General features: G+C 58.6%; 1 protein-coding gene across 2 annotated transcripts in view; it reads right to left on the bottom strand.

Annotated features, from left to right (window-relative positions):
• Positions 1 to 17,922, bottom strand: part of AJAP1 (adherens junctions associated protein 1) — a 110,945-nt gene that overhangs the window by 10,621 nt on the left and 82,402 nt on the right. For both annotated transcript variants that reach the window (XM_032863244.1, XM_032863245.1), the window contains exon 3: positions 167 to 254. In XM_032863244.1, coding sequence (XP_032719135.1) covers positions 167 to 254 — 88 coding nt within the window. The remainder of the gene's footprint in view (positions 1 to 166; positions 255 to 17,922) is intronic.

Raw genomic sequence — 17,922 nt, 5'->3', positions numbered from 1 at the left:
GCACCAAGGCCACGAGCTGCCCCCGATTCTCTGGCCCAGATGAGGGAAACAATGCCCTGGGATGCGAGGCAGGCCCCGGTCTGAGAAGTAGGAAACACTCTGCGCACACTTCCCGGGGGACCCCCACAGCCCCCGTGTCCAGGCCAGAGGGGCCGAGGAGCCTTACCAGTTTTTTAAGACAAGAGTTGTAATCAGAGCAGCTATGACCATGATGAGGGAGACAGTGATGGTGATAATCTGATGGACAGCCAGACCTGGAAAAGAGGAAGGGGAAGCAGCCATGAGACCCGGGCACGAGACACAGGGACCCAGGAAGGGCGGGCCGGCTCCTGCACACTCAGGTCTCTCCTTCCCCACGGCAGGTGCCGGCAGGAGCTGGGTCCCCTGGAGTCCATGAAGGGAGGCCCCGGCCCTGGCATCTCTTGGTTCCCCTGCTGTCACCAAGCCCACGGGCAGCTGTGTCCTTTCCTGCACCTGCCAAGCCCTTCACCTGGCCCAGGCAAGCTCTGGCTGAGGCACACCCCCGGGACCTGTCACCCTTCCTCCGCCGGCTCCCACCTGGGTGGGTTCTCCGTTCTGAGCACTAGGCCTTTGAGTGGGAGCAGGTTTGGCCGGATCCAAGAGGGGCCAAAGCAGCCCAGGATTTGTAGGGAAGGGAGGAGAGAGTGGACAAGTGTTGACCTCCTGGCAGGGGTTCACTGGAGGAACCTTCCTCTCTCCAGAGTCCTCTCCCAGCGGCTCATGGCCTGTTGAGGTTCCAGGAATCAACGATTTGGGCCTCGCAGCTGATGCTTCTCAAAAGCCTGGAAAGGGACCTGCAGTCTAGCCTCTCTGGCCTGTGTCTGTTGTGTGTGTGCACAGGGAAGGAGGGTGCAGGGGTGCCCTGCGGGGGGCAAGTCAGGGACAGAAGCAGGGCGGCCTGAGACCCGCCTGAGAGTTGTCTGGGAACCCCACACGGGGAGAACAGAGGCCCAGGATTCTCTCCTACACTGTCCCTCCGTCCCCACCCTTGCACCACCTTCCACTAAGCACAGAGGCAGGGGTGGGAGGTGAGGCTCCCAGCTCCGGTGTTCCACCAAGGCTATGTTCCTCCTGACAAAGCACCTGTCACATCCTTCCTGGAGCACGGACACTGGGGACATGCCCAGCAGACGCTGCTGGTCCATAAAAGCCACGTGCAAAGGCCCTGTCCTCCTCCGATCAGGAAGATCCCTTCCTACCTGAGGAGCTGGGCCATAAAGGTCCCGGGGGTGGGGGAGGGCTGCGGTGAGCCCTGCAGCGGGCAGCACCTTGTGTCACCAAAGGGCTAATTTCCCCGTGTCCTCGCACCTGTGAGGTGTAAGCACTTGCCTCTCGCCACTGCTGGAGTCCCCGGCAGAGACCCACCTGCCACCCCCCGAGGAGCCCAGCGGGTCCCTGGGTGAGAACGAGCGGGTGCACGCGGCCCGCCGTGGAGGATTTCGGAATGTGCGATTTTCCTGGCGGTCTCCCAAGGACACAGTCTCGCAAACAGATGTTACCTCTCCACTGAGTACGATCCTCGTGGGGAAATTGCTAATAAATGATTCAAAGTTGGCATGGCCAGAAAACAAGCTTTCTCTTCCTGTTCGCCCGTCTTCGGGGCTATTTCTGCTGGTCGTGAGGGATTCCCATCCTGAGCCCACAGGATAAGCACCACCAGGAAGACAGGAGAAGACGTGGATGTGGCGGAAAGCCCTTCAGGTGTTCCTTCATGCCCCGACTCCAGAGCCGTTACGGAGCGCCTACTGCATGCAAACGCTCTCCGCTTCGACGAGCTCGGCAGGTCAGCTTCCCTAGTGCCCGTTTCTTCACTTGATCTCAGCCAAAGCCTGAGAAGCGATCTAGCCCCCCCCCCCCTTTTATTAAACGACAGCATCTACTGCTGGTTCTGGCCCAAGAAAGGGGCCTCGTCACCTTCATACCCACCCCAGTCCCGCACACCCTCTAACACAGCCGCCCTCCGACTGTCGCTCTGTGGCTGATCACATTTATACCTGAAAAGGAGAAAAGAAAAACCAGCGGAGCAGCGAGAAACATAACGATAGAGTCCCAAGCTCTGCCTTATTCTGGAGGCGCTTCTCCTGCCTTTGGTGTGAAACCTCCTCCATAGAACTCACCACTTGAATTGTGGCGGAAACGAGAACTGGGTTAATAACCAGGCAAGGTCACGGGCTACGCGTTCCGGGACTTCTTTGTGCGGGACACCTTGCCAAGCTTCCCCTGTGATCCGTCGAAACCATCAGCAGCAGCAGCACTTTCGCACCTGCCTGACCGACGAGGAGCCTGGGCTGAGGAGTAAAGCGACTTTCCCACCGTCGTCCGGCAGAGCCAGGACCAAAGGCAATTCTCTGCTCTGAGCCTCCAAGAAAATCCAGCATCGGACGCCCAGCTAACCCATCTGTAGCTGCCTCCTGGTCGTCAGACTCGCCAGAGGCGGACACCCGAGGACCCCTCCCGTATTTGACTTGCAGGGCAAACAGCCTTCTGCTGCAGCGCCTGACCCCCGAGTTCTGACGGGCCCCTGGGCTCACGCATGGGAGATCCACAGTTACAAGAAGATCTCATAGACCCCATGCTCATGACGGTGGGACAAGGATCAGGCCTTTTGACATGTGGCAAGAATGACACTTGTAAGCAGCAGGTTGGAAGACAGGAAACCCATAAGGATGACTCCTGGCTTCCTGTCTCAGGGAGGTGGGCTACTAAGCAGAGGACAGAACAGCATGTGAGAAGCGGCGTCCTCTTCCAATCATCTGCCCGTTACTCAGTCCTCCCCGAGTGCCAAGAGTCCTTTCTTCATCTGCGAATATCCCTCAAGTCTTTGTGTGGACGCCGGGTGAGTGAACCTTGCTACGCAGGGCCAGAGAGTAAATATTTTAGGCTTTGTGAGCAGTGTGGTCTCTGTCGCAATGTCCCAATCCAGCCATTATGGGGCAAGAACAGCCATGGATAATATGGGAAAAAATGGGCGTGGCTATGTGCCAATAAAACTTTATTTATAAAAACAGACAACAGCCAGATTTGACTCACAGGCTGTAGTTTGCTGGCCACTAATTTAGGTGAATAGCTGAGTGTTTGCTTTATAAATTAAATAGAATATGTATCTATTTTGAAAGATTGATTAAAGCTGGGATTCAAACTGCAGACTTTTGGTTTCTGAAGACTAGAATCTTCCCTCTCCATCATTAAAGGTTTCCTGAGTTCTGAGAATGTCACCAGCCACTGCCAAGGGGATTTCAAGGACAGCCACTGCCTCTACCGTGGCAAGCCGGACGCTCACAGTCAGCAAAGGGCAGCTCTGTCCTGCTGGCTTTGTCCACATGAGCCTGGCTTCAGAAAAGATCACTTCGTGTGACAGTTTCCTCGAGAATCCAACGAGACAGGATTCTTGATTTTTGGAAACCAAACTCCAGGGAGAATTTTATCAGTTTAGTCCCTCTAAGGACCCTCAGAAATATTTCAGCCACATGTCTTTCAATTTTCTCCATTAAGGTTGAAAAGGAGCTGCATTTTGCAAAAAGACAAGAACGTGCAGATCTCAGAACTGGTGTGTCCAGCCACTGGCTCTCCCTGCCCCATACAAATGGTGGGGTTCTTAGGAGGTTATCCCCCCTGATTCTCTCCCTCCTCACTAACTTCTCCCAGCGCTCACACCTTCAACAGTGTTCCCTCAGGTCGGGTCCCTTGTGGACATGACACAGTGCAGGTGGGAACATCTGTCCCACAAACCCTACTGACCCCGGGCAAGGCAATGCTTGAATAGTGTCTACGCCAGCTATCAGGCAGGCCGTGACCGGTGAACAACGATGTCACTGGAGGGAAGGTACACCCAGGAAAGGGCAGAAAACCCAAACTTCGCCTCTCCATTTACAAGGTCAGTACCAAATCCATCTTCAAATTCTCTGTGGTTCAGTCATGGTCCCAGAGAGCACCGCACGCCGTGGAGGGGTTCTTACTTCCCCTTCCTGACAGGTGTTGCCGCTCCTGCTAATTTAGGGGCTCTCTCGGCTCCTGGTAATTGCCACTGTATACTAATGTGCGAGGAATCAGCTGCCATCCAGGTAATGAAAAATTATACCTGGAATGATGGATGGGGACAGATGGATTAGCAAAGTCTGCATCAATCAATAGGGCTTTTATGGTTATATTTGTGGGGGTTTGTAATAAGATCAGGTCCTAGAGATTGATGGGAGCTGGTAATCCATCTCCGGGGCTGGATGACTTTCTCATTAAAAGAAGCCGAATCGAATGCGGGCCACTGTCCATGGCAAAAACCAACCCGCCGAGAGCCTTCTCTCCTAGCGCCCGGGGCGTGTGCGTGGCGCACCGCGCTGGTGCGCTGGGACGGCGGCAGGAGCGATGGCGCTGGGACGTGCTGAGGCAGAGGAACCTCGTAGCTCACCGCGCGGTGCCGGGACCTCATGTGCCTGCACCCTGGGAACCAAGGACGGTGACCGGTGAGTCCAAAATTGTCTGTCTTCACGGGCTTGAGGGGTGAGAGGGCACAGGGGGTTCCCAAAGAACCAATCACACGGCGAAAACAACATTCCTTTTCCACAAAGGCTGCAGAACGCTCGCTCGTGGCACGTCTCTAACGGCCCGGGGAACGCGGGAAGCTCGCCGCGTGTGCTGCACGACACCAGGCGGTCTGGCCCCGCTCTCCGGAGAAGGACGCCCTCTGAGGCTGGGACTTGTTCTGAGCCACTGGGCCACCTCCTGGGACAGGGAGCTGCTGAGGGAAAACGTGTCTTCCCAAACCAGGGTGTTCTCAGAGAAACAGGTTAGTGTCCGGGGCGGGGGAGACGAAGGAGCGTGTCATTTCCTGAGGGACCCTGCCCGGTGTTCCATGCGGTGGGGGGCTGGGGGGGCCCAGGGCCAGGACCCCGTGAGAGCAAGATGCCTCCCGCCGGACGCTCTTTGGCTTAGGGCAGGGCTCTCCCGGACAGAGAAGAGAGCCCCAGCCTGGAAGGAGCTGTGCGAACACCTCGGGATAACATGGGGAAGGCGAAGGTGAGTCCTCGAGACATCCCCCCAGGGACTCACGTCAGACTGTCCTCAGCCGGCGACCGGTGGCCCTATCTGAGACACCTCTGGTGGTCACACAGGGAAGAAGAGGTCCTCCTGGCATCGAGGGGATAGAAGCTGAAGACGCCAGCTCTGTCTTCCTGTGCACAGGACAACCCCATAAGGAGTGACCTGGCCCCAAACGTCATTCACTAACAAAAGGAATGCGTGAATGACACGAGGAGACGGTCCCCATTGCAAACCATCCAAACTGACTTGCCGCGATGCCATCCCCGTGTAGCATGTGGGCAGTGGGTCAGAAATGTCCGGATCACAGCCCCTGTGGCCACAGAGGTGGAAAGCAGTCCTCTGCCCATCAGGTCCCGTTCTCCCTCCAGCCACCTCCTCCTTGGTGACGAGGCACGGCCGGCGGAGGGCCTACAGGACTGAGTCGGCCCCCATAAGGGAGTCAGGCACACTGGAGGGGTAGCAGGTGTCCCGCATTGTCTTTGGCAAATTTGTTTATAATGCTCCCCACAACCTCAAGCAGAGATGCTCCCCATTTCCGCAGGGAGGTTAGGGGACTTTTTCAAAGCTGCACGGTGTAAGGTGGGAGGTCCCCAAGACGACCTTCAGGTTCAAAGATTCACTCAAATGACTCGGAATTGAGCTGTTGCGCTCAGTCTTGGTTTACTACAGAGTAAAAACAGGATTAAATCTGCACTGGGACGAGGTGCAGGGGGGAGGGTCCGGGAGAAACCAAGGGTGGTCGTACCTCCAGCCCAACCAGAGGTGGAGTGGATGCCCTGGGGCACAAGGCCACCACCATGAGTCCCATTATTAGTCCAAGACACTCTCATCAGGCAAGACACTGATCTCCCAGGAGCTGGGCTCAAGGTCATTTCTTTGAGCAAGGATAACCCTTTCCTGCTAAGAAAAGCAGTGAAGACCCGGGAAAGCCATGACTCAAACGCAAGCAGGTTTGCTCTGGGGCCATGCCTTGAGCTGGTGTCGTGCCCGACCCACTGGAGAGCAGTGGTCCTTCCACCCTGGGGAGATGGCCAGTGGCCGTGCTGCTATGATCTGGAGAGAACGTGGGGGTCATCATGCACACCTCACTCCAAAAGGGTCTCCAAAAGGGACCTGAAGTTGGGCTCGCTCCGCCAGCATCAGGTCACTAAAGCTGTCCCACCCACAGGTCAGCCACATCGAGGAGCAAATTCCTCCAACGAGGACAACCTTCTCTGCCTTTGGAGACTCCCCTGCATTGTAGAGCCCGGTGGGGAGACAGTGGGAGCTGGGGGCCAAAAAGATTGCCCAGCGGCCAGGTCCAAACCCCGAGCAAATGCACCGGGGGCCGTGCAGAGTTTGGGAAACTCCACCCACACCAGTGGTGCTGTTGTCATCATCTTATGGGTTGAGCTGTGTCTCCCCAAAACTCCCACGCGCAAGTCCTAACCCACTGACTTGGAATTTCCGGAAACGGGGTTGTTGCAGACGTGACTAGTTAAGATGAGTTCATACTGGGTCGGCGGCCCCAGCCCAGCATGACCGGAGTCCTCATAAAAGGGGCCGATTTGGAGACACACAGGCCACAGGGACAAGAGCGAAGTTGCGCTGTCAGAGCCCAGGATCCACCAGACGCTGGGAGAGGGGCTGGAACACCCTTCCCCGGAGGCTTTGGAGGGCGCGTGGCCCGTCCTTGCTCTCCTCTTCTGGCCTCCACAAGTGCGGAAGGCGGTGACTCTCCGTTGCTGAGCCCACCGACTCCCGGTGCGCTGTGATGCCAACCCTCGGGACCTCACGCTCCTCAGCCGACATGCTCTGTGGGGGCCCAGGAGCTATGGGGGGTCGGTCAGAGTCACGGAGGCCCATGGCCCTCCTTCAACTCTGCAAAGCCACCGTCCCCCACCCAGCTGACTTCGGCCAGCCCGGAGACAGCTGGTGCCGGCTCCTGGGAGCCCAGACCCTGGGCAAGTGACCTGGTCTTCCCCCCACCCCGAATTATGTCCACCTGCCCCACCTCAGAATAGGACCTGATTTGGAAATAGGGTCTTCAGCGGTTTAATTAATTACCTAAGCACCTTGAAATGAAATTGCCCCAGATTTAGAGTGGGTGGTCAGGGCAATGGCAGTGTCCTGATAAAACCCTGGGGTGGGAACAGAGAAACGTGGAAGAAATCCATGTGATGGTGACGCAGGGACTGGAGGTGTGTGGCCATGAGCCCAGGACCGCCAGCAGCCACAGGACCCTCTCCCAGAACCTCGGAGACGGTGTGGCCCTGCAGGCGTCTCACTTCTGGCTTCAGTCCTCCAGAAGCTGGCAAGAATAAACTCCTGTTGTTTCTAGCCCGGGGCTGTGGGACTTGGCCCCCGGCGGCCCCAGGGGATTTGCACACTTGCTTTGTCTCACTTGACTCCTCTGCAAATAAGATCCCAGGAGAATTTATTTGGAGGCCGAGGGAACATCCTTAGCCGCAGGACCTGCACACAGTAGGCCTCTGCGCCGGCGGGCGTCCTCTCCATGCTGCCGTGAGGATGGGCCTCGGGAGACCTGCTTCCCCTCCTGCACACACACAAACCTTCTTGGACGGATGCCATCGGGACTGAGGTTTTGTGTCTCTCCCAGTCCCTGGGGTCACCGACACCACACTGAGTAGGAAGGCCTGGGAGCAGAGCTCCCAAGACTGCAGCCTGAAGGCCAAAGGCAGTGCACCCCCTGATTCTGTAACTGAAGCTTTATGGGCACATGGAATGTCTGAGGCTGCTTTGGGGCTACCAGGGAAGGGCTCAGTCGTGGGGCCCGGACGCCTAAAATATCTGCTCTCTGTCCCTTTAGGAATGAGTTGGGGGCCCCTGCCCCAGAGGTCCCCGAGGATTCCAGTGGTCGCTGCTGTGCATGCCTGGCAGAGATGGGGTTGGGGTGGCTGGGGACAGAGAGGACAGGCCCTCCGTGGCCCTGCTGCCCCCGCCTTGTCTCAGGGCCTCTCCCCCTCCGTGGGACCACACACACAGTCAACCCTCGTGGAAAAGGGTGCATGTGGGATCTGCATTTCTGAGCTGAATTTGACGGCCAGGAGGCCAAATGGAGGCCCAGGAAACATGCCTCCCACCTTGGGCCTGGAACACCCCAGAGGCTAGGTCAGACCTGCTCATTCATAGGCAGCATCATTTCTGAGCAGAAAGGCGGGTCCTGGGTGGAAACCCAACCCCTCAGAGAGGAGGAGATGCTCGACTTCAGGTGCTGTGAAAAAGCGTGAGCCCTGGGGCTCCCTCCTCGCCTCTGCCTCTACCTCTCTCTTGCTTTGTTTGCTGCCCCCTCCCTCCCATGCACGGGCATGCACAGAGAGGCACACATGCACACACATGCACGCAAGCCACCACACACACGCACACACAGGCACACATGGAGGTCAGAAAAAGCACACACATGCGTGCACACAGGTCACACAAGCACACACATTTGCATGCACACACATACACACATGCGTGCACACGCGGGCACACACGCACACACTGAATTTATTGCTCATCTCATTCAAGAGCAGACGCTGCTGTTGCTCAGCTTTGAGCTCAGTAGCCGATATGGAAATGACCCACTTCTCTCACTTAACTCCCAAGATCACTGGGACGTTTCAACAAAGGACGGCAGGCGAGGAAGGAGTGTGCATGGAGCCAGCCTCGCTCCATGCTAAGGAGACGTCAGGGGCAGGGGAGGGACACCCCATGGTGCCCCTCAGCCAGCACTTCCGGCCGGCAGAGGGGCTTCTGCTCTGGCAGCAGCATGGTCCGTGGGCATGGGCGCAGTGGCCAGGGCTCTGGGTCCCACGAGTCAGAGGCTGGATTACTCACCAGCAGCGCCCGCGCCCACCATCAGGGAGGAGCCCGTGTTCAGCCTGCACGATGGGGACCGGGCCACACCCATGAGCCAACAGTGCAGCAGCCCCCAGCCCGGCCGCCTCCCCCGCCGAGCGTCCTCACCACCTGACCTGGGTATTCCCGTCCCGAGGAGGATGTGCCGGTGCAGCCGTGGCGCTCCCAGTCAGGACCCAGTGCCCCGAGGGTGCGCCGAGGGCAGAGGCTACTGCGACGTCGCTGGTGCGCGGGCAGAGGTTGGCCCTGAGCTCGTCGGGCCGATGGCTCCTTTGAACTTTTGGGGTCACAGGAGACTAGGCCCAGGCCAAATGCGGGAGCAGGGCGGACAGCCTCAATGGTGGAACGGCGGCCAGCCCAGCTGAGCTGACCCACAGACGGCCACTCCGAGCGCGTCCTCCCGCAGGCGCTCACCCTGAGGTCCGGGGCTGTTTGTTACGTGCCGTCGTTGCCCGGCCCACAGCTAACTGACACTCTCCCTGAAGAGGGGAGGGGACGGTCCTCCAGGCAAAGAGAAGAAGCTCTGTGGACGAAGGTCACAGGAGACTGCCAGGGGGGCCTCATGGCAGGACGGCTTGGTGGCTTCAGGTCCCGAGAGCTCAGAGTGTCAGACGTCACCGGGTGCCACAGCTCACTCCTGTGCTGTCAAGTCCCACGCAGCTGCTCATGCTTGAGCCACGGTCTCAGGGTCTCCCTGTGGGAACCCAGTTCTGACACGTGGGAGGAAGGGGAAGGGATACGGGACAGACCGGGTTTTCTTGTAGAGAAGGGTTTAGGGAGGCGGCTGGGGCAGACTGAATGCACCTGCCTAGGGGAGCTTTGATGGACGCAGGCCGTGGCCTTCCCTGGGAACCCTTCACAGTGTCCAAAGCAGGAGTTCTGTGCTGTCCTTGGAAGCTTAGCTCCCTGCTCGAGACTCCTGATGCATGAGTTTGAGAACTGTCCGGTCAAGAAGCCTGATTCATGGAGCTGGTGTGACCCAGCACCGCGCGGACAGTCCGACGCAGGCACTCTCCCCCTGCAGCGCGTGCGCGTCTGAACCCCAGCAGAGCTCGCTCCCCACGGAGCTCGGTGGCACACAGGCTCAGGGGAGGAACGACCCCTGTCCCCCGTCCTGAGGGCCTTCTGTCCTCAGCTCCCCCAGGGCAGCACCCACCTGCTGCCCCCGTGGCGCTCAGCAGGCAGTTGTGGGGTGGAGAGAAGAAACTCCACTTAGGATACCCAGATCTGGGGCAGCTGCTCCTTGTTGCCTGGCCCGTGACTTGGACAAGCCCTGCCTCGGTGGTCAGAGGTCAGAGAAGGGCTGTCCATGATGCATGTCGATGATGAGGTCCCCCAGCGCATCCCGGAGCACTAGTCCTGGGCTCCGAGCCGGGTGGCCCCAACGTGTAGAGCTGGTCATTCCTCCAGCCACCACCAAGTCCCTCCCCGCTGCTGGTGTCTGGACTGGGGCCCCGTGCTGGCTGCTGCTCTGTCTGCACGCCCAAAGCTGGAGCTCACCACTGCATCGCTCACCAATGGAGCTGTGGAGACCCATCAACGGCCACCTTCCAGCGACGGGGCAAGCTCCCAGTCCAACCTCCGGACTGACCAAGTCTGAGGGGCAGGGGGGAGGTTCCAGCCTGGTCTCTTCAGAGCACTGTGCAGCCTGCAAACAGAGCCCCGGGGCTCAGCCGGCGGTCAACTCTGCCCTCAAAATTCACTGATGGTATGGACGGAGCCAGCAGGAGGCAGATGCCGATCCTGCGTTCCACTGAAATCCCTGCAAAGCCTTCAAGTTTGGGGAAACTGCAAGGCAATTCTGATGGGGGGGCAGCGTGGCAGAGAAAGGGAAACGTGGGAGTGCCCACCAGCTTCCCACAGGGGTGCTCTGAGCCCTTTTAAAAGCTTCCTGGTGGGGAATATCCTTAACCCCAACAGCAACCACTGGTTTTGTGCCACTGACCGTCATTCTATTAAAACAGTCAACCGGCAAATAGATGCATTTAACTGGCCCAATATTCCCTCCCCGACCCAGAGGCCCTGTGCAGCCCTCCCGTTGCCCTCGGACAGTTGTCTGATCCCCCTTATCCCACTGGGAGGGGCCTTTGATGAGAATCACAGCTGTCCTCACCCCCAGCTCCAAGGCAGGGCCACCTGGAGGGTCAGCTGAGAAGGGCAAGACATGGCAGGTCTGGGCAGTGGTGGCTCCAGGACCAGGTCAGGAGAGGAGGAAGGTTTGCCTGAGGGGTGGGAGGTGCAGGGGAGGGGTGGTGTGGTGGATGATGGAGGCCGACAACGTAACATCAGCCTTTGGCTTTGGTGTGTGGTCCTCACGACATCCGAAGCCGTGTTGGCAAGTCAGCCTTTCAGGGCCCAAGACTCAGGCCCCATCAAAGAGAGACAAGCCAGAACCAACAGAACATCCAAGCTCAGCCTCGGGGACCAGAAGCCGGGAGCTCCCTGTGAGTTTGGAGAACAGGAGAGGCACTGTTCTCCCACCCCCAAGAGGACAGCCATTTGGAGTGGAGGAGGCGTGTGCAGGCTGCAGACAGAAACACGGCTGAAGCCTTCCGAGGAGGAGGGGGCTTCCGGAATGACAGAGACCCAGTTTCCAGTTCTCATGCTCCCAACCTAGTTGGCTGAGGAGCAGCCTCTGGGGCAGGCATCGGCAGACGCTCCCTGTGAAGGGCCAGGGTCAGCGGTTTAGGCTTGGAGGTCTGTAGGGTCTACACCGCAACCACTCACCTCTGCCGCTGCACCTCTGAACCTGCCACAGATCCAGAAAAAGAAATGGGTGTGGTCACGTCCCAGGAAGACCCTGCCTGGGGCCACTGACATTCAAATTTCAAACAATTTTCATGTGTTATGAAACACCATCCTTTTGATTTGTGCTACCTCTTTAAAGAAAAAACAGATTTTATTTATTCATTTGAGAGAGAGAGAGACAGAGCGTAAGCAGGGGGCAAGAAGAGAGGGAGAGGGAGAAGCAGACTCTCTGCTGAGCAGGGAGCCTGATACGGGACTCGATCCCAGGACCCTGGAATCATGACCCAAGCCAAAGGCAGACGCTTAACTGACTGAGCCACTCAGGTGTCCTGATCAGACGCTGTCTATAGCTTTTCATTCACAATGTCCAGCACTGAACCGAAGTTTACCGGGCACACCAGGGGACAGCAACAAAGGACAAAATCCAGGAGGAAAGAGATGACAAAAGAAATGCTCTCATAGAATCACCAGGCATTGGTGTGATCAGGTGCAAGCTTTAAAATTCAAGGTGGTTAATATAGTAGAGACTAGATTGTAAGAAGAACTTCCAGAGGGAATGGAGGCTTACACAGATAATAACATCTTACACATAAATCATGTCTATGGACAATGTACATAGGTCTAGGTAAATTTGAAGAAAACAGAATCGATTCCTGCTAATTGCTGTGGGATGGGCCCCGGGAAGCTGCAGTTCCCTTTCTGGGTCCTGGTGTCCCCTCCCACGTCATGAGTAATTCAGTCTGCATTAGTGGTCCTCCAACCATCCTCCTGAACCTGGACACTGTGCTTTCAGGAGCCATGGGAGACTTGAGGACAGTTTGGGGTTCTCTCTCCCACCTTCACTGTGCTGCCCTACTTCAACCTCTTCTCCGTACCGGGGGGAACAAGATTTCCCTAAAAAGAACGGTGAAAACCTTTGGATGGATCAGTGTGGGGGGCCTTTCCAGCAGCAATGACGCATGATTCTATCAAAGAAGGAGGTTTGTGATAGGCTCCAGCTAGACTCTTCAGAGGAGGGAAGGGACAAGCAGGAGGGGCCCCTGAGGGGGACCTGTCTGGTGCCAGAACAAGGGCCATGTGGCCAAGGAGCCACAAGGGGCTGATGAGCTCTTTGTGGGCCCCCCTGAAGCCTCCCTCCTCCCAGTGCTCCCGCTGTTGTCTCATGCCTTGAGTTTGCCATTTTGGTCCTGGTTTTATAGATGTCTTTGAGAGGCAAACTCCTTGTAAGAATAAATCTTTCGGGTGACAGTGTAATGGGGTGGGGTGTGTGGGAAGGCGTGGGAAGTCAAGATCACTTCTTATTGGCTGAATGATTCAAAAAAGCAAGAGAACCTTGGGTCCTGATGCAAGTGGTGTCGCTGAGAAGCAAGGGACCACGGGAGGCCAGCGCCCCCACCCCCAGAGGACTCCATGCAGAAGCTCTATTAGGCCCTGCTTATGTGTCTGATTTACACTCTGCAACATAATGATCCTATTAGCTTAGCACCTACTATGTGCTACATGGACCACAGCCTTCCCAGCTTTGTAGGATGTGAAATATGGGCTCACGGTGATTGTCCTGTGCTCCCCCCAGGCCATCCCACCTACCCTCAGAGCAAGGGTTACCATCTCTATGCCGACAGCATCTTCTCCTGCTGGGACCTCCCACTGGCTGCCCCCACCCCGTCTGCTGGGGGCTTCCCCTGGGGTAACTGCACCTCCAAGCACAAAGCAAGCCTGCTCCTTCCTTGCCCCCCATCCCAGTGTTCTTCCTCCTCTTCCCCGCTCCCTTCTCCTCTTCCTGCCTGCTCAACTCCTCCCTTCAAGACACCCTTGGCTTTACCCTCCTCATGTGTCTGTGACAGATTCCTCCATGCACTGAGCCCTGGACTCTGCACAGTGGCCTTCCTGGCTAACCTGCCCTGTCTCACTGTGGGCACTGCCAGCACCACCCAGGGAGATGGCAGGCGCATGGCACGGGATGGGGGTCGGTGAGGCCCAGTCCCGTAGCCAGGCCCCCCCCCTTCAAGCCCCTCAGGCCCTGTGTCTCCAGTCACCTGTGCACCCGGCTTCTGGCCAGGGCTGGCTGTGTGTCCGTGCCCAGTGACCCACTCTTATCATTCTAGAAAGGGATGCGTGCTTTGCAGAAGGCAGGGATGCTTCTTCCCTTGCCTTCATCTCCGCTGCATCCTGTCCTCTTGGACAAAGTGTCACCATTTGGTCTGCTCACCCATCTGTCTTCGGACGACAGGCTGGATCCTGGGTGAAACTGGGGAAAAGACCCCAGGCAGAACATGCAGAGCTGTGAGGACCATGGCACACGTGGCTGGGGGTGGGACCCTTTCCTTCAGCTCCCACAGATCCCAGCACCGAGGCAGAGCACGCTGCCCCCAGGCTCCTCACACAGCCCACTTTCTGGAGCCACAGGCAGTCCCAATGCTCACTCCCAGTCACCCCACATGCCCTAGGCTGTGATGGACCCAGATGCCAAAGTCCTTCCCAGGCCACACAGTGCTCGGCCAGATCCATAACCATGTCATCCCTGGAGGACGGTGAAGAAATGGTTGTGACCAGGAAGAAACAGGTGGTGTGCAGGAGAAGCCCCTGGGGCACTGGCATGGGAAGTCCCCTGGGGGCAATGGAGGGCTGCCCTCGGGACCCCCAGCCGGGCTCCAGAAGTGGCCTGGCCAGCGCCAGCTCGGGGACCCTGGGCAAGGAGATTGGCGGACCATTAGAGACTTGGGTTCTAGAATGGGAATCAGGAAAAGCTGTTCGCTGTCTTCCTCACCCCTCAAGCCCAGGTCAGGATGGTTGGGGTCTCATCCCTGCCTCCTGGCTGCCCCATCAGATATGTCTCCTTCTCGCTGGGACCACGGACGGCGCTGTTGGAGAGGAGCACGCACATCATTTCTCCCCCTTTCCTCCCTGTCCAGCTGTCCCTCTGTCTCTGTCTGACCCTCTCTCTTAGAAGTCTGGATCCCTTCCTCTCTAGTCTGGTCAGACCAAATGGGGGCTGCGAATCCCTCTTCCTGAGGTGACAGCAGGGGTCCCGCTGCAGGGAGGGAGGGTGAGGGGGTTTCACAGGCGATTTCTGAGCTTTTCTGGCCCCCCCGCCCCCACAGCACAGGCCCCACTTCAGCCCCATCCTAGGGGACCCACTTGTCCCAGCCGGCGGGGGATGAGAGCTCTGCCGGTAATGGCAGGGACTGCCAGGTATGCCGTTCCTGCCAGGCTTTCTCGGAATCCATTTTTAAAAGAGTTATGAAGGTGGCAAGGGCACCTGTCAGGTCCCTTTGGCCACTTCCTGTGTCCTTCTTTAGCACAGATTCTCAAGGGCAGGGAAGCCGTCCAGCCTGGACAGCGTGACGTGTGTCCATACCTCCTGCCTCCCTCTGCCGCAGGTTGTGCACGCACATGGGCAAACACAAGCACACGCACATACAAACACACCCTTCTTACACACCTGACCCCCTCTGCTGCAGGCGTGTGCACACACACCCTTTCCTTACACACGGCTGCTGCACTCCCCCCACAATTGGCCGCTGTGCCCCCTGTGCACACGCCCCTGGTGGTGAGGGGGACCTGCCAAATCCTGTTGTACCTGGACTGCCTCTTACAGCTCACACTTCCCACACCTCCCTCCCTCCAGGTCACCCGTCCTCCGTCCTCCGAGAACCTGCTCTGGGAAGGGCAAATTCAAATGCACAGAAGCACCTGCGGTCCCCGCGGGGCCCCACGCCCTGGGACTACGGTGTCCCTGCCTCCCTCCGCTCTTTGCAGAGGCCCCATGGGTGGGGAGTCAGATGCCATCTCTGCTTCCCAATGGAAGACCACGGCTGCAGGACGAGGTGACTTCTCCAGAGCCACCCCTCAGCTGGAGCACAGTGTGGCTTGCGGGTGCCGCTGGGCCCCGTGCCCGTGGGAGGCACAGGTGTGGGGCCTGGAGGTGTCCTGTCAGCTGCTCAAGCTCCCCCGGGTCTTCATACCCATGCTGGGGATACCAAGTTACTGGGACGGAGCTACCAGGAAGCTCTGAGGCTCAAGGGCACAGGGGAGGGTGGATGGGGGGGCAGGGACATGTGAGGAGAGCAGTGCTGTCACCCGTTGTGAGGGCCCCCCAAGAGACGGGCTGGAGTCCCCACCCCGGAGCCTCAGAACGTGACCTCATTTGTACACAGGGTCGCCGCAGGGGTGATTAGGTGAGATGAGGTCACATGGGGGCAGGGAGGCCTCCGGTCCAGTGTGTCGGGGGTCCTATAAGAACAGGAGCAGACACCCAAGATGCACACAGAGGGCAGAAAGCCACACGAGACAGAGGCGAGGACAGTGTGACTTCCAGGACCCCAGAAGTGGAAGAGGTGGGCAGGATCATCCCCCAGACGCCGTAGGGAGCCCAGCCCTGTCCACTCCTGGGTCCCAGACTTCCGGCCTCCAGACTGTGACAGGCCAATGTTGCTCCCAGCCCCCAGCACGCAGGGCTGGTCACAACAGCCCCAGAGGCTGACACAGCAGTGAAGACTGGGTTCTGTGGGGTCAGGGGGCGAGTCCTTATGGGAGGGCTTGTCCGCGGCAGAGGCCGGGCTGGACCAGCACAGCCTCACCCTGCCCGCCCTGCGGAGCGAGAGCTCTCCGTAGACAACTCGCACCGTCTGTACCAGCAACGCAGGGACCACGGGGATCCAGCCCCCTCCTGCCATGGTGTGTGGTCACCGCCGTGCACCGCTGTCTCCTCTGAGACGCTAAAGGTCACCAGCTGCCTCCCCAGCTCAAAGCCCCACGTGTGGGCGGCAGCTTGGCCAGACTGGGCAGAACCAAGCAAACAGACAGCACAGAGCCTGCTGTTCCTCGGGCCGGACCGCCGCCCCCGCTGGCGCCCACCGCAGCACAGAAACTCTGAAGTCTGGAAAGCAATGGAAACAGTGTGTGGTGAACACGACTGCTTCCATCCCAAACCATAGATGTCTTTGCTGTCATGGTGTCAAATGAGCTTGGGAGCAGGCCTGGCGGGGTCAGCGCTGGCCAGGTGGGTCCCTGCGCAGAGGGTGACAGCCCGCCACCGGGTGCTGGGCAGCGCAGGTCCCATGGGGGCCGGGACCCACAGCATTGCTCACCGTGTGGTGATAATCTCAGGGAGACACACTCCACTAGCAGGCCCGGAGAGTGGCCCAGACGCACCCGAGTCCTCACTCCCTGGACTCTGAATGTGACCTTGTTTTGAAGCACAGATTCTGTTGGTGTCACAAGCTAAGGACTCCATCCCCGGGGGACTTAGGGTGGGTCCTCAGTCCCATGGGGTGGAGACTAGAGTGGGGACTAGGACACACAGAGACACGGGGACAGAAGTTGGAGCTGCGCCCTGGGACAGGAGGAGGCAGGAAGCTTCCTGGTGGCTCCGGGAAGCTCATACGTAGACTGTCATCTTCACTGCACAGGGAGGACCCGTCCAGGTCCCCTGTAGTCCCGTAAGGGGCGGAGGCCGTGATAGACACAGCTCAGCCTGATTCCAAAACTCTCCCTCTCTCCACGCGTGCTCAAGTCCCAGCCAGACACCGAGGGAGGCCACTCAGCCCAGCAGCAGGGGACTCGGGAGGCGGACACTCTCCCAGAGAATGTGAATCCCAGTACCCAGTGGCCTCCGCTGGCTGGGCTGCACCTCAGATCCCCAAGTGATCCGCTTACCCTGGACGCCAAGCCAAGCAGAGCACACGCCTCACAGCTCTCAGAGACGGCCTTTCGTCCCACCCTCCATTCGGGGAGCTCTGGAAGCTACGAGATGAGCGTCACTCACGACAGAGCTAGACCAACGCGGGAAGCTGACTGGCAAGGGAGGGTGGCGCATGGGTCTGGCCGAAGGAGGCGGGGGACCCCCGAGGGGCGCTCCCTCAGGCTCCCTGCCCAAGGCTGTGCTGAGCTTTCTTACCGTCTCACCAAGGCACCTAGACCTGTGTGTGCTGCCATCAAAGCCGGGACGTGGGGGAGGGACTCCTCCCAGAGGCACAGGGAGCAGCCAAAGCCTCGTAATGGGGGGAAGAAGACAGCAAAGTCGGGTCACCTGCTCCTCTTGGGCAGCGGGGAGCCCGCAGTCACGCCCCAGTCTGCTTCAGCCCCAGAGCCCACGCCGGCCACTTCCGGGTGCTGGTGGAGCCAGAGGCCCTGGGGCAGTTAACTTAGGAAATTGTCATCCCAGACTCTCCAACAGACGCCGCGCTTGAGCATGTCTCTAATGACCATTGTTGTCTAGCTGGATCGCGTGTGATTATTTCAATTCCAGCTGTGCAGGAGGAAGCGCAGCTGCAA

Source organism: Lontra canadensis, unplaced genomic scaffold (genome assembly GCF_010015895.1).
Source record: "Lontra canadensis isolate GAN:19392208 unplaced genomic scaffold, GSC_riverotter_1.0 scaffold25, whole genome shotgun sequence".
In the NCBI taxonomy this organism is placed as follows: Eukaryota; Metazoa; Chordata; class Mammalia; order Carnivora; family Mustelidae; genus Lontra; species Lontra canadensis.
Note: the sequence above shows the minus strand (reverse complement) of the source record. Positions and strands in the feature narration are given on the sequence as shown.